At 49.3% G+C, this 13,271-nt stretch overlaps 1 protein-coding gene across 6 annotated transcripts; it reads left to right on the top strand.

Moving 5' to 3' along the window:
• Positions 1 to 523: 523 nt before the first annotated feature.
• atf7a (activating transcription factor 7a) lies at positions 524 to 12,806 on the top strand. Of its 6 annotated transcripts, none has more exons than XM_067239640.1 (12): positions 524 to 567; positions 5,023 to 5,238; positions 8,022 to 8,118; positions 8,431 to 8,561; positions 8,732 to 8,884; positions 9,078 to 9,235; positions 9,376 to 9,451; positions 9,894 to 10,013; positions 10,304 to 10,447; positions 10,578 to 10,766; positions 10,994 to 11,099; positions 11,334 to 12,806. In XM_067239640.1, the coding sequence occupies exons 2-12, from the start codon at positions 5,140 to 5,142 to the stop codon at positions 11,609 to 11,611; spliced, it is 1,551 nt and encodes a 516-aa protein (XP_067095741.1). In that variant the 5' UTR covers positions 524 to 567; positions 5,023 to 5,139; the 3' UTR covers positions 11,612 to 12,806. The 6 variants fall into 6 exon arrangements, with proteins under 6 accessions (XP_067095741.1, XP_067095740.1, XP_067095739.1 ...); XM_067239639.1 differs by having other exon boundaries at positions 8,732 to 8,896; positions 11,337 to 12,806; XM_067239638.1 differs by having other exon boundaries at positions 8,732 to 8,896.
• Positions 12,807 to 13,271: the final 465 nt, after the last annotated feature.

Here is a 13,271-nt window from a genome sequence, read left to right as displayed (position 1 = left end):
CAATTGGGAAGTTTCTCTGAGGCATTATGTTGCAAAGTTCACTTTCTGTTTTACTTTTGTTCAAAAAATTTAGATGTCATGTGTTATTTGCCTGTTATGACTAATGCATATGAAGATCTGTTCTTGGGAATATTCAAATGAATAGACTTTGGCATTTGAAGAGTATAAACATAATTGTATAAATGTAATCACGTTCTATTAGAAAGAGATTGTCAAGGGCCTGTCAAGAGGTTATGAGTCACATTTTCTTCCGGGGTCGTGGAATTGCGTTATTTCTATCAGTTTCATATTCTGTGCATAATGTGGTATGGGAATGACTGAGTAACATTTTGATGTGACCCTTTATCACTACCACTATTATGTAGTCCAATTCTAATAGTGCTCCAACATTCTATTATCATGAATTATTAATACTGTGCACATTTATACTGTATGTTATACTGTATTTTATACTGTATTTCACACAGACCTGAGTTTAAAAACCCTGACGTAAAACCTCGCGATGATTTGAGGAGGGGAGTGTCAAATTCCAGGAGAGAAGAGAGGAGAGAGAGAGAGGGCGCAAAGGTGAGTTTGTAAACAGTTTATACAGTTTAAATTAACAACGAGTGTTTAATTCAGACCAAAGAATAACAAAGTGATATAATTTTTTTTGTAGAAGTTGTTTGTTAGTTTCAATATTCGGAATGTATTTTGAGAGGTGAATACTTGTCAAAAGTGCCAGTGTCGCCTCGCTCGTACTCGATTACCAGCTTGCATAGTAGGATGCTAACGAGCTTGCTAGCAAGTAATAACATTATTTTATACGTCATTAGGCAGCATTAAACATATATGGATTCATGACACAAAAGAACCGACTATATCCATGCTCCTGTTGTCATTTTCTTAATTAATTATCGTTGACTAGGGTTTCAAACTGCACTTGTATGCACATTATGCTCCATACCGACAGTAGGGGCCTGTTGTTAGCGAGCAAGCAGGGAAAGTTGTATTCCTTGACAGAAATCGCTTTTAGCCAATAACATTTGCTGTTGGATTTCATTGACATGTTACTGAGCAATACAGGGTCAAGATATTGCTGATTGATATGCGTATGACCAATAGTTTTAAAGACGGGGCGGTCTCGTACGGGAAAAGGCAGGGTCTAAATTGGCTCGTGTGCAAGAAGACATTTGACTGCTAACACAGTAGCAGATCAAATGCAAACTTTGTAAATAAGCGTCTGGAAGTTTCAGCGGTGTCAACTTTAAACACGTACAATTGAAAAGTAATTTAATATTCCTTGCCAGTATTTTTTTTGTTGATATTGTCAGATAATGTATGGTACGTGTAGTCAAATTTGGACATAAAGCAGGTCTGGCTATGTGGCATTAACACCACACAAATCAAACTTGTGTGGTTGACTAAAGAAGGAAAGACAGTTCAATCACTGCTTGCGGATAAAACTAATGTGTATATTTTAATCTTGCGAAATACCTGGAACTTACCTTATACTTGTTCATTACCTTGACAAACAATTGTAGTTCAGTATACTGTTTTCCAGAGGTCAATCAAGAGCTGGCAATTACAATTATTCACACGTAGAAGATGCTTGTATTCAGTGGTATTTGTTTTGTCTGTTAAGTTGGAAGAGGTATCTTGAGTAATGCAATTTGAGCTCTTGTATGTCCCTCTATGCATCCCTAAGCTTGTCACCACAGTCCTTGGGAATGTAGGTCATCATTTTCGCTGGGTTGCAGTTCATTCTATCACGGCAATGTTAAAAAAAAAAAAAAAGAGAAGAAATGTCAGCAACAGAACCTGTAATGAAGATATGTTTGGACGGGCAACGACAAACACTTGTCATTGTTATTGCTGGAAATAGGCAGAATTACTAAATGTTGGCCTTTGATTTCATGTCATATGATCTACACATTGGGCTTGGGTTCCAAGCCAAGAATTTTATTCAAGTTCAATGGATCTCTCTCCAGTGAAATGCACTGTAGCCAAGTCCAGGACTTTGCTTAATCTTCGTCTGAAAACCACCCTATGTAATTGTAGCAGAGCAGACACATGGTGATAAAAGCCCTGACCAGATTTCCCATTAGTTCATAACTTGGAACTTGTGTGACAAAGTTAAATGGTCTATTGTTTGTAAGTTAGGGCAACAAACAACACTTTGGGCATTGCCTTTCACAAGCAGGTGATCCTGGATTTCATAAAAGATGGGTCCTGTATTGTCCTGCTTTCTGTCTGCTCTACATGGCTTTAGCTTACTATTTTAGTTAGGCAGACATGTATATCGGGTTTCATTTGTTCCATTTTGCAAATATCAGGTTAACGTTGGTTACATGAATGCACATTGGCTGTTGTACACACCCAGCAGCCTGGATCTCCTCATCAAAGCCCCCCAACCCCCAGATCTCCAGCACCTCACTTACAAGCCACCAAATATCCTTGATCCCCCCATACCAATCCACGACCCTCCCATTCTCTGTCTCTCTTTCTTTTTTTTCCCTCTCTCTTTCCCTTCCTCTCCTTTGTGGGGTCTCCCCTACCCTCTGGCAACTCAAGCCTCAGATTCCATGGCCCTGGCTGCAGTGGGAGCTATTAATACGGTTTGTTTAGTCAGTTTCCTAGCAGGCCGCATCAAACACTGCAGGCCGGCGGCTGATTATAGCAGGGACTCGCTCCCCTACACCTGCTGAGTGGGAGAAATCCAAGTGAACAGCAGGACTCCGCTGGCCCCTCCATTGGAGAGACTGGAACCAGGCCACCTCTGGGACGTTTCCATGTCACCTTGGATAAATGGAGGCACAAATAGGTGGACGCTTTATATTAATAAAAATAAATAAATAAATTCCACAACCAAAATGGAAACGTGTATGCGTTTTCATCATTGCAGGTGTAACATAACATTAGTGGTTCCAGCCTGCGTCAAGGTAAATCTTAAGTCAGTCAGCTGCTCCTTTAAAAGGTTAGACTACAGACGGCTGTCGGAGAGGGTGGAATCCACGCAGTCGCTCGTGCTTCGTCTCAGCGCCAGCCTGCTAATTGATGTGTTTATTATTGCTCATAAGTAAACCCCCGAGGTCTGCTCAGCCTCTCTCCCTCCAGATGTGGCCGTTTCCCCGGCCCCGTCCACACCCACGGTATAACGAGGCGACGGTGGATCTCGCGTGTAGACGCCCCCGCTCGCACGGCTCTGCCCAAATAGACTCAGTGGCTTGGAAGCAGTGTGTGAGGGCCCTGCCTCCATCCTGCTGGCTCTGCTTTGGAAGACCCTGTGAGGTCCTCCTCCGAGGTCTCCTAGCAGCCCGACCGCTCTGTCTGCACCAACCCTTCCTTTTATCTCCGCGGGATAGAGATTAGCCACTTGCACGCAAACAAGATGCTGCGGCATCATTTTATTTTTAGAGTATTACTATTATTTTTGTTTGTTTTTTTGCCAATAAAGAAATAGAGCAGTGAGTGAAGATACAAGCGTTGTTCCTGTCCCCCCCCCCCCGACCACATGATTGTCTACTTCAAGCTGCTCCTGTGGAACTCTCCAGAAATCATGTGTCGGCACAGGGCAACTGTCGTCATCCAAGTAGAAAGAGAGGAAGGAAGGGACTGTGAGACTGCAGCGCTGGAAAACATGTAGCCACCAGCCAGCGGTATAAGTAGCCTACTCTGTTCCACTTGATTATGTTAAGCAGTGGTTTAAAAACCACAGACAAGTAAGCTTCGGTAAAACAGTGGTAGTTGCGTGCAAGGTTCTGGGCCTGCCGCAGGTCAATTATCCTTTCATTAGCATCATTGCACCATTAGACATAATACCAGGTGCTGTTGTGTCCAGGGGAAGAAGAGTAGCAGGCCTGTGTTGTTTTTAGGTGGTTCAGTGTCGTCTCTCAGTGGTGAGACAGAGTTGTGTAATAGTTTACCGGACGTCATCCTGAGCCAGTCGGGAGTGCTGAAACTTTAATGCTCGCCTATCCAACACCCTCCCACCCCCACCCCGATGTAAATTTAATGACCAAGTTATTTTTCTAAACATCCTGACCCATCTTCAAGTGGAAGTTTGCTAAAATGAGAGGGAGCGAGGGAGAAAGGGAGAAACAGCTAGCGGAACAGGAGGAGGAACTAGGGAGCGAGGGCCGACGCAACAGCAACATACAGCAGCTGCTCACTAGCAGAAGTTGTAGTAGAGCCAGTCAGGCTCAAGCAGCACAGCGCCGTTTTAGGTTATATAAGTTCAACTTTACTTTCAAGAGGAGGACAAACCAAACATTGGCTTGTGCGTATGGAGCTTTTGTCAACAGCATGTGCTTAGAGAGAGGAGGTGAGAAGGGAGCAGAGGAGGGGGGAGGCCACAGACTTTGCCTACACATTTAGCCCCTTCGGTTCAGTTAGCCCATAGAGCTAGCCTAGCGATGGCAAACTCAACACCGTGGTGCTCGTCCTCAGTTGGAGGATTGTGTCGCTGAGGACGTAGCCTGTCACACCGTCATGAGCACACCACACCAGCTGGACAGTTTCAAGCCCAGTTTGTTGGGACCAGAGTTCTGGGACTGTGATAGGGTTTCTTGTTTCTTTCTCGTTGGGCGTGAGTGTAAGGAAGTGGGTGAGGAGCTATGGGGAGAGGAGAGGGTCACAGAGTGTTCTGCTGCAGATATTTGAGCTGTGGAATCAGAGATGATAGTCCTTCTGGAAGTCGGTAAAGAGGGGGGAGAGAGAGGGATTGGATGTATATAGAGTGGCGGTCTGAGCGAGGAAAAACAGAATGGGAGGGAGGGAGGGTGGGTGGGTGGGTGGGTGTGGAGGGAGGGAGAGATAAGATAGATGGAGTAAGAGGCACTTGGAGACTAGAGATGGGGGTGGTGGAGAGGGAGGGAGAGGTAGAGAGCGAGAGAGAGCGGGAGATGTCTTGTGCAAACGGTAGCGTCCTTCTCCTTTGCAAGCTGCACCTCATTGGCTAGCCCAGAAGCCCTCTGTGTAAAGGAAGTATCACCAGGGAAACTTCATCTCGCTGCCTGTGTGTGTGTTTTCCTCTTGGCCTAGGTTATTTTTGAATCTGCTTCCTACACCGACCGAGGCTACCACCAGCCGACAGCATCCCTGCTTTGTTGCTGCCGGGAACGGATTTCGAAATAAACGAAAAGAAAATCCCCCCCAACAATGTTCTCCTCTTCTACTCTTCCGCAGTTACACTGCAAGCTCTTTGCAAAGATGGGGGACGACCGACCTTTTGTGTGCAACGCTCCTGGCTGTGGACAGGTGAGCCCTCTCTCTTGTCTTGGGTTTCAGGTCTGTCTGCATGCATGTACTCTTTGTGGTCGTTGAATGTAATATGTTGCGCAAACCACATAGACACTTTCGCTTGTTAATCATTATTGCCCCTTTTTTTATGGTGCAGCTTTTTCCCCTTGACTAGCTCAAGTTGCGATTGGCAGTCGATCCTTATTTCTTCATCGTCACGTGAGGTTTCCTGGTAATAGTGTTGGGTTGAATGGGCTTCATGAAATCACACACAGATTTTTTCCTCCGTTTTCATCTTCGTACCGTTTGCGTTCAGCCAACAAGCGGTTAACGTGGACACTTCTCGTTCCTCTCTGGTTGCCCTCGTGAACAACACACTGGAGTTGAGGCGGCGGCACAGATCATACTGATAGTGCGAGAGCTCGTGCTCCTCTGAAACAACAATGCTCCCGTGGTGTCGGCCAGTGACTCACAGATGAGTAATCAGGGCCCAGTTATTGTTTCAACCTGTCTCCTGCAGACAGTGTTTTGAGCCATAGAGGTGACTCAGCGACGCTTCAGACAACACACACACGCACACGCCAGGAACATGGCTCTTTATAGGCTCTGGCTGGCAGATTAAATAAGACTCGTAATTCTAGACAAATAAAAAAAAAAAAATATGGGGTGGGGGGGTGGGTGGGTCTGAGTGTGACTACATTCGTCATGGCTGTCTTACTAAACTGTCTGGGGTTGCGATACTGCAAATAAGATCCCATCCAGCCCACAAAAGGATAACCACGACAACGACGACCGGCTGTCGACACCGGAAGCGTTCGACGTGATCACACTACCTGCTGATTATCCCAAAGTGTTTTGTGACTCCCAAGCCTACGTCGTCGCCTGCCCCCCCCCCCTCCTGCTGAGACCAGGTGCCCACAGGGCAGTCCTGTCCCACCAACAGAGCAACATGCATCTGGCCTCAATAATGAATGTGATGTCCTTTTCTCCCTTCCCTGAACTTGTGGAGATACCGACGGAGCCCCGCCCCGCCAGTGTTGCCAGTCACACGTTTCCTCTCCCAGCTGACTCGCGTCTGCGAACGTCACAATCTTCCCATTTATCATTTATATGGATCGCATGATTAATTTAGGGATCAGCGAAAGGAACTGGAGAACGCTTACCTTGAGGCTAACCGACGGGCCACGCTTGGGTTCGGCGCCGTCTGTGGTCGGGTCGCCCCGGTTGGGGGCGGGTGGAAACCGTCGGCGTGTTTGGGGTCGCAGCAGTGTTGGGGTTTGTTTCGCCGCCCTCGCGCTTCACGTGCCTCTCGGGTTTTTTGAGGCGGGCCCAAAAGCGTTGGTTGACAACGATGTTGTTTCCAGTGTGAAGCCACGGATTCTGCCTACAAATCCACGTTAAGCCTTCGACTACCGCGTCTATCAGTGAAATGCTTTCTCCTTTCACATGAGCTCTTTGCTATTCAGACGCATTAGTCTGTGTAGGGCATGCCAGCGAAGGACGTTGAGTCGAGGCCTTCGCAGAATGCCAAGACTTGAGGTCCTATCTGCCTGTCGAGAGCCTTTTCATCAAGTTAGCAATAGCAACAAGGCATCCTAATAATAGCTGTCAATCCACTGTGTTAAAGCTAGACCAGGGTTCCAGTATCTGACACACCATGATATGTACTTTTAGAACAGTTCCCCCTTCCCCGGCTAGATTGTCCAGTCTGTGAGACAGTCGTTTGTATTGGTGATGCTGCTGCCGGTCGCTCCGTCTAAAAATAAGCGGACACTTGGCTGTGTTTCCACGGCGCTCTCTCACGACTGAACTTGTAACTGTGACACGGCGACCAGAAATAGGCAGCGAGAGACGGCGGCTGCAAAGGCCTCAGCCTTGCAAAGGCCTCAGCCTTGCAAAGGCCTCAGCCTTGGCTCCTCCTCCTACATGTCCTCACCTCCACTTCAGACACACATTTTAACAAGAGGGGAGGGGGAGGGAGAGAGGGAGAGGGGGAGGGAGGTAGCACAGAGAATTGGATCACTACTGCAAGGACATCACACGCACACAAAGCAGAACACCCACATGCTTTTGCTAAATCTGACAGCAAACAGGAATCAAGCCTTCTTATTCTGCGAAGGGTGCTACTCATAACAATGAAGCAAGCAGCTAAGGGATTCAGGTGGCTGAGCGGTTAGGGAAGCGGGCTAGTAATCTGAAGGTTGCCAGTTTGATTCCCGGCCGTGCCAAATGATGTTGTGTCCTTGGGAAAGGCACTTCACCCTACTTGCCTCGGGGGGAATGTCCCTGTACTTACTGTAAGTCGCTCTGGATAAGAGCGTCTGCTAAATGACTAAATGTAAAATGTACTTGCTTGTTGGTGCAAAATAAAGCTTTACATCTTTGTACATCCATCCACAGCAAAAACGTTTTGGTCATCTAAAGATCTTATTGATGCAAATGAAGTTCAGTTTCATTGAGTGGCCATTTTGACTGATTTCCTTGATGTAAACCTACACGTGGCAGTCCGTCAGCAACATGGCGTATGCCTTGAATGATATTGATGCACTGGGTAAAAACCCCTTTGTTGTCACACGCGTAAGGATACAGTGTACATGTGTTCCATATCCCTAGAAACACAATGAGACTGCCTGTCAGATTCAGTGCAAACCGATATGGAGGTGAAGGGTCAAGTCTGTCCCTCAAGTCTTCAGGCTGAGAAGATGATCACCTTGACGTTCCTGTGCTCCTCTCTCACACCCCATCCCTTTTCTCATCCCCCCCCCCCTCCCTATCTGTCCTCCATTTTCCTCTCGTTCTAGAGGTTTACCAATGAGGACCACCTGGCCGTGCACAAGCACAAGCACGAGATGACACTCAAATTCGGCCCTGCCAGGACCGACTCTGTCATTATCGCAGGTACTTTGTCTCCCAGTGAGTTAAGAATATTCAACTTCTCCTCTTTCTATCATTTGGGGGTTGCCTTAACGGGTGGGGAAGTGTTCTGTTATGCCATTTCAGTAGAGTTGCGCTGAACGAATGTGTCGTCGGTCTGACAATGATAACGTTCTCTGAAGATGAATTGGCTGTGAACACAGTCGTGTGAATTTGACTCATGTCAAACTGACATGACCACAGACTGTTGCATGAGGTCATTACCACGTGTGAAAATGAGCTGCAACACGTCTTTCAAAAAAGGATATTTCTGTTTCTCTCTCTCTACCCTGGCAGACCAGACACCTACTCCCACGCGCTTCCTGAAAAACTGCGAAGAGGTGGGCCTGTTCAACGAGATTGCCAGTTCCTTCGAGCAGGAGTTCCGCAAGGCCCAAGAGGATGACGACAAGAGGGCCAAGAACCCTGTGAGCAATGGGATGAGGGGAAGGATGAGAGGCATGGCGTTTTTGCGTGCGTGTGTGTGATGCAGCTAAGGGACCCAGCTCTTCGAAGCGGCGTCTGTCCTGTGCACATTGCCTCATCCATGCTTTGTCCTGTCTCTCTCTTCCACGCCATCTCCCCCCCCGGACTCCAGCTCCCAGCTCCCCACTCCGTGGCCCTGGACATGAGCCTGCAGACGCCGTCTGATGTGAAGGTGAAGGAGGAGGAGCCTGTGGAGGTGGACTCCTCCCCCCCGGGCAGCCCAGACTCCATGTCCAGCATGTCGGACAGCAACAGGGAGTCCCTGGTGAGAGGAAAGGTAGGGGAGGGGGTAGGGGAGGGGGTAGGGGAGGGGTAGGGGGGTGTAGGAGAGGGACGTGGTCACACAGACTTGATTTGGTACACATGCTGTATTTCGTTTTTCTTCAAGAGATTCCAATGACGGCAAATTCCCTAATTGAGTCCTCTGTGTTCCCCTGCGTGTTCCCCTGCTCCCCCAGGACACGCCCCCGCGGCCCGCGCTCAGCTCGGCGCCCACCCCCACCATCGTGCGTCCCGGCTCGCTGCCCCTCCACCTGGGCTTCGACGCCCTGCAGCCCACCATGCCCTCGCCCACCTCGGTCATCACTCCCACGCCCCCCTCCAATCGCACCCTCGGGTGAGTCGACCGGGGCGACGAGGGGCTCGGACGGATGCTTTAGGAGGCCTTAAGGGCTGACCGCCAGGATCGCTGTGGTACCCCCTGTCTCCATGGCGATGTTGTCACCCATAGCACTGCTCTGCTCCTTGTGCCTCCAGGTCTCCCACCAGTCACTATCCCATGATGATGCACCTCCCCAACGTCCTCCCCGGCCCCGTCCCCTCCGTCATATCCGTGAGTTAGGAGTCACCTCTTCAGGCATACGCGTTGTGTCTTGAATTACAGTTCACTTCAGGACACCAACAGAGGCGGGATTGTGAGCATAAACATTGAAAGAGGAACCATGCACCCCACTTTCAGCCCTTTTCACATTTTCATAAACTTTTTGTGGTTGTGGGTGGGGATTTTTCATGAATATTTATTTCCAGTGATCACACACTCACAACTCTGTCGAGGCTCGTAAACATTTCTTCATGGGTTTAGAACCACAAGGCACAAACAAGAGCTGGGATTTAACACCAAATGTTTGTCTGAATCCAAACCACGGTTGCTAAGTTTAGCCTTACCTTCCAAAAGCAGGTTTTGTTGTTAAGTTACTCTCACAACAAGCAGTGTGTCCCTCCGCCCACACAAGTGACAGCTGCAGTTGTTAAAGTCCTGTGTGTCCTGTCTGTAGCTGGCCCGGCCCATGTGTATGGTGCCCAACATTCCCGGGATCCCTGGCCCTCCCCTGGGGGGCAACAGTAGCGGCTCCAACTCTCCCTCTGGCTACAACATCCACCTAGAGGCCAAGATGGTGAGCGACTGATGAGCTTTCTGTCTCTCTCTGTTCTACCGTCTCTGTCTCTCTCTGTCTCTCTCTGTCTCTCTCTGTCTCTCTCTCTCTCTGTCTCTCTCTGTCTCTCTCTCTGTCTCTGTCTCTCTGTCTCTCTCTCTCTCTCTCTCTGTCTCTGTCTCTCTCTGTCTCGTTTGTTATTATTTTCTCTCCCTTTTCTATTTCCCTGAGTTTCCCACTGGCTGAACACTGTTTTGATGTGTGTTGCATGGGTTGTTGAAGTTGTCCTCTGGTTGGTGTCTGTCCTGTAGAGGCTGAAGGCAGCGCTGGCCCACCAGTCAGGTCACAGTCTGGGGGGCATGGCTCTGGGCCACAGTCCCATGGTGCCCCAGAGAGCCGAGCAGAGCCAGCTGCTGGTGCAGCACCCGGACGCCCCCTCCCCTGCACAGCCCCAGGTAACACACACCCTGACACACAAGGCGCTCTAGCAAGGTCGCCTTGTAAAGCTCAGCTCACTCAGTCAACTGCACTCGTCGGATTTCATAACTCAAGTGTCTCCCCCCCCCCCCCCCCCTCCCCCCCCAGGTGTCTCCCGCCCAGCCCACCGGCGGGCGGCGGCGGCGGACAGCGGAGGACGACCCAGACGAGCGGAGGCAGCGCTTCCTGGAGAGGAACCGGGCGGCCGCCTCCCGCTGCCGGCAGAAACGCAAAGTGTGGGTCAACTCCCTGGAGAAGAAGGCAGAGGAGCTCAACTCCATGAACGTTTCCCTCTCGGTGAGTGCGTGTGCGTGTGCGCGTGTCTGTGGTGTCTATAAATACTGTTCATCGGCCTCAAACCATGACACCTACTCGTCCCAGGCTATATTGACCAGTTTGGATCAAATGCACCTTTCGATTATTTCTCAGTATTGACATTGTCGTTCTTTGCTAACACGCAAATGACCTCCCCCCCCCCCCCCCCCCCCCCTCCACACACACACACACACACACTCCACCCTCAGAATGAAGTGTCTCTGTTGCGGAACGAGGTGGCTCACCTCAAGCAGTTGCTGCTGGCCCACAAGGACTGCCCTGTCACCACCCTACAGAAGAAGACTGCATATCTAGGTGAGCTCACCACCCAGGGCTCCACGAGGTGAAACACAGCAAAACAGCCCTTTCATTGATTTGATTTAATTTTCACAATTTTCAATTGATTAGCTTGTGATGGCTAAGCGGTTAGTTGGGGGGGAAAAGAGTTGGGTTGGTGGGTTGAAATACAGAAAAGACTGTGTGTGTGTGTGTGTGTGTGTGTGTGTGTGTGTGTTTAACCCTCTCCTGCCCCCCCTATCTGTGGCACAGCAGCGGAGGACAGCATGAAAGACTCGTCAGAGCCCACGGGCTCGCCCGCCCCCGTCATCCAGCACAGCTCCCTGGCCCTCAGCCCCTCGGCCGGCCCCAACGGGATGAGCGCGCGGGCGGCGGCCGAGGCCGTGGCCATGTCTGTGCTGACTGGGATGGGCCAGCACCCTCACCAGCACCCTCACCAGCACCCTCACCAGCACCAGAACCGGCACCAGCAGCGGGGCGAGAGCTCGCACGTCATCATGGCCACACAGTCTCAGTCGGCTGCCAGATGATGAGCAGGCCCATAGCCCAGGACTAGGCACTTGCGCATGCACGCACACACACACACACACACACACACACACACACGGAACACCACCCACAAAGACAGGAGAGGAGTTGGAGCTCACTCCAGACAGACAGTCACCCCCATAGAAATGAATACATACATAAAAAATAAATAAATAAAAGGCCTTCTCTCGGCCCCATTTGCTGTGACGCCATTTTGCTCTGGCCTGGAGCTGCAGCAGCGTGCTGGGGACAGAGAGCTTCCTGTTCACTCTGCCATAGACTACAGGGGCTGGACTCCAACCCCCATCACCCCCACTCCCTCAACGCTTGCCCACCGACACCCCTCTGACCCTCAGCCTCAGTCCGGCTTTGCTTCCCTGGACTGTTGGACGGCCTTTTTCCTTCCGAGTGTACTGTGGTGGTGAGCTCTGCACTTGGACTTCTTCTGGCACACCTCTCACAGCTGTGGTCATGCCAGCGCACGTACAGACGCATGCTCCGGGTGGGAACGTGTCGGTAGTGTGAGTTCTTCATACCAAACACGGAGTGCCCGAGTCAGCCGTTTTGGAGCGAACGGTGCCTTGCCCTCGCAAACGTTGGGATACATTTTAATATCTAGCATATACTCACTCCCTCAGATGACGCAGGGGGCTCCAAAGACGCAATAACTTTTTTTTGCTATGTTGAACTGTCGAGATGTTTGAGTTTGAAATGTTAACTTTTGTAAGTCGTTCCACCACTAGGTAAGACGCCATTCACCGAAAGCTTACCTCATATATACTCTTTTTATGATACGTTTTATAAATGACGAGAGTGAATCCGAACCTCGCTGTGCGCCGATTCACAATCTGATACACTAAGATCTGGTTTGTTAGCTTGGTTTGCATGAGAGTTGCCGTGTTCCTGTGCAGCTTCCTCACAGTTAATTGGCACATCTTTTCCCCTTCCCTTTATGAATCCCAAGCTGGCAAAGAGCGCTGCTGATGTCTCGTTTGTCAGCCTTTCGTGGGATAGAGGATGGTACTTCAAAAGAGATTCTGTATTTATCTCTACAGCTGCCTCGCCCGTGCTGCTTTGTGGAGTGTAATGAGTCGTGTTGCCTTTTAGCTCTGTACAAATTACTGTTCAAAACAAGCCATAACAACCGGCACTGACGAATCACAATCTCGAAATGCCCAAAGATCCAATGATTTTGGGTGGGGGGGTGGAGATGGGGATGGGATGGGGGGGGGGGGGGGGGGTTGGTAGGGGAATCAGCTTTGGCTGAGTCTCACAGTGACACTTTGTCTGATCTGCACACTCACACACTAAATGTTTGAGAAGATGTTTGCCTTACAAATCACATTGGTGCCTCTACTATCTCCCTCAAGTATGATTTGGGTTTTTAAATTGCCATGAAAAAAAAGGTCTCTGTCTCTTAAAACCAAATTCAGACAGTATACTTTTGGATTTCAAAACATTAGCAATATGAGCATTGTTATGATTAGGAACAGAGGCTTTATTTTTATGCTAATTTGGAAGAATATCAGCATTTCTCAATGTCAGCGTTTTGTGATTCAGGACTTTGACTGCCATCTAATGGAAATACATGCAAACAACATTAGACGCGGAGCGTTGAGAAAAAAAAAAAAAACTCCAATAGCAGTCCCTGAACTGTTTAAA

The sequence above is a fragment of the Osmerus mordax genome, chromosome 7 (genome assembly GCF_038355195.1).
Source record: "Osmerus mordax isolate fOsmMor3 chromosome 7, fOsmMor3.pri, whole genome shotgun sequence".
NCBI classification, from domain to species: domain Eukaryota; kingdom Metazoa; phylum Chordata; class Actinopteri; order Osmeriformes; family Osmeridae; genus Osmerus; species Osmerus mordax.
Note: the sequence above shows the minus strand (reverse complement) of the source record. Positions and strands in the feature narration are given on the sequence as shown.

Excerpts from the sequence above, each read along its gene's own strand:
- atf7a (XM_067239634.1), top strand. The coding sequence starts at position 5,140 with ATGTTCTCCTCTTCTACTCTTCCGCAGTTACACTGCAAGCTCTTTGCA. Across the intron at positions 8,562-8,731 it reads ACAAGAGGGCCAAGAACCCT|CTCCCAGCTCCCCACTCCGT; the intron begins GTGAGCAATGGG and ends CCCGGACTCCAG. Across the intron at positions 8,897-9,077 it reads AGTCCCTGGTGAGAGGAAAG|GACACGCCCCCGCGGCCCGC; the intron begins GTAGGGGAGGGG and ends CTGCTCCCCCAG.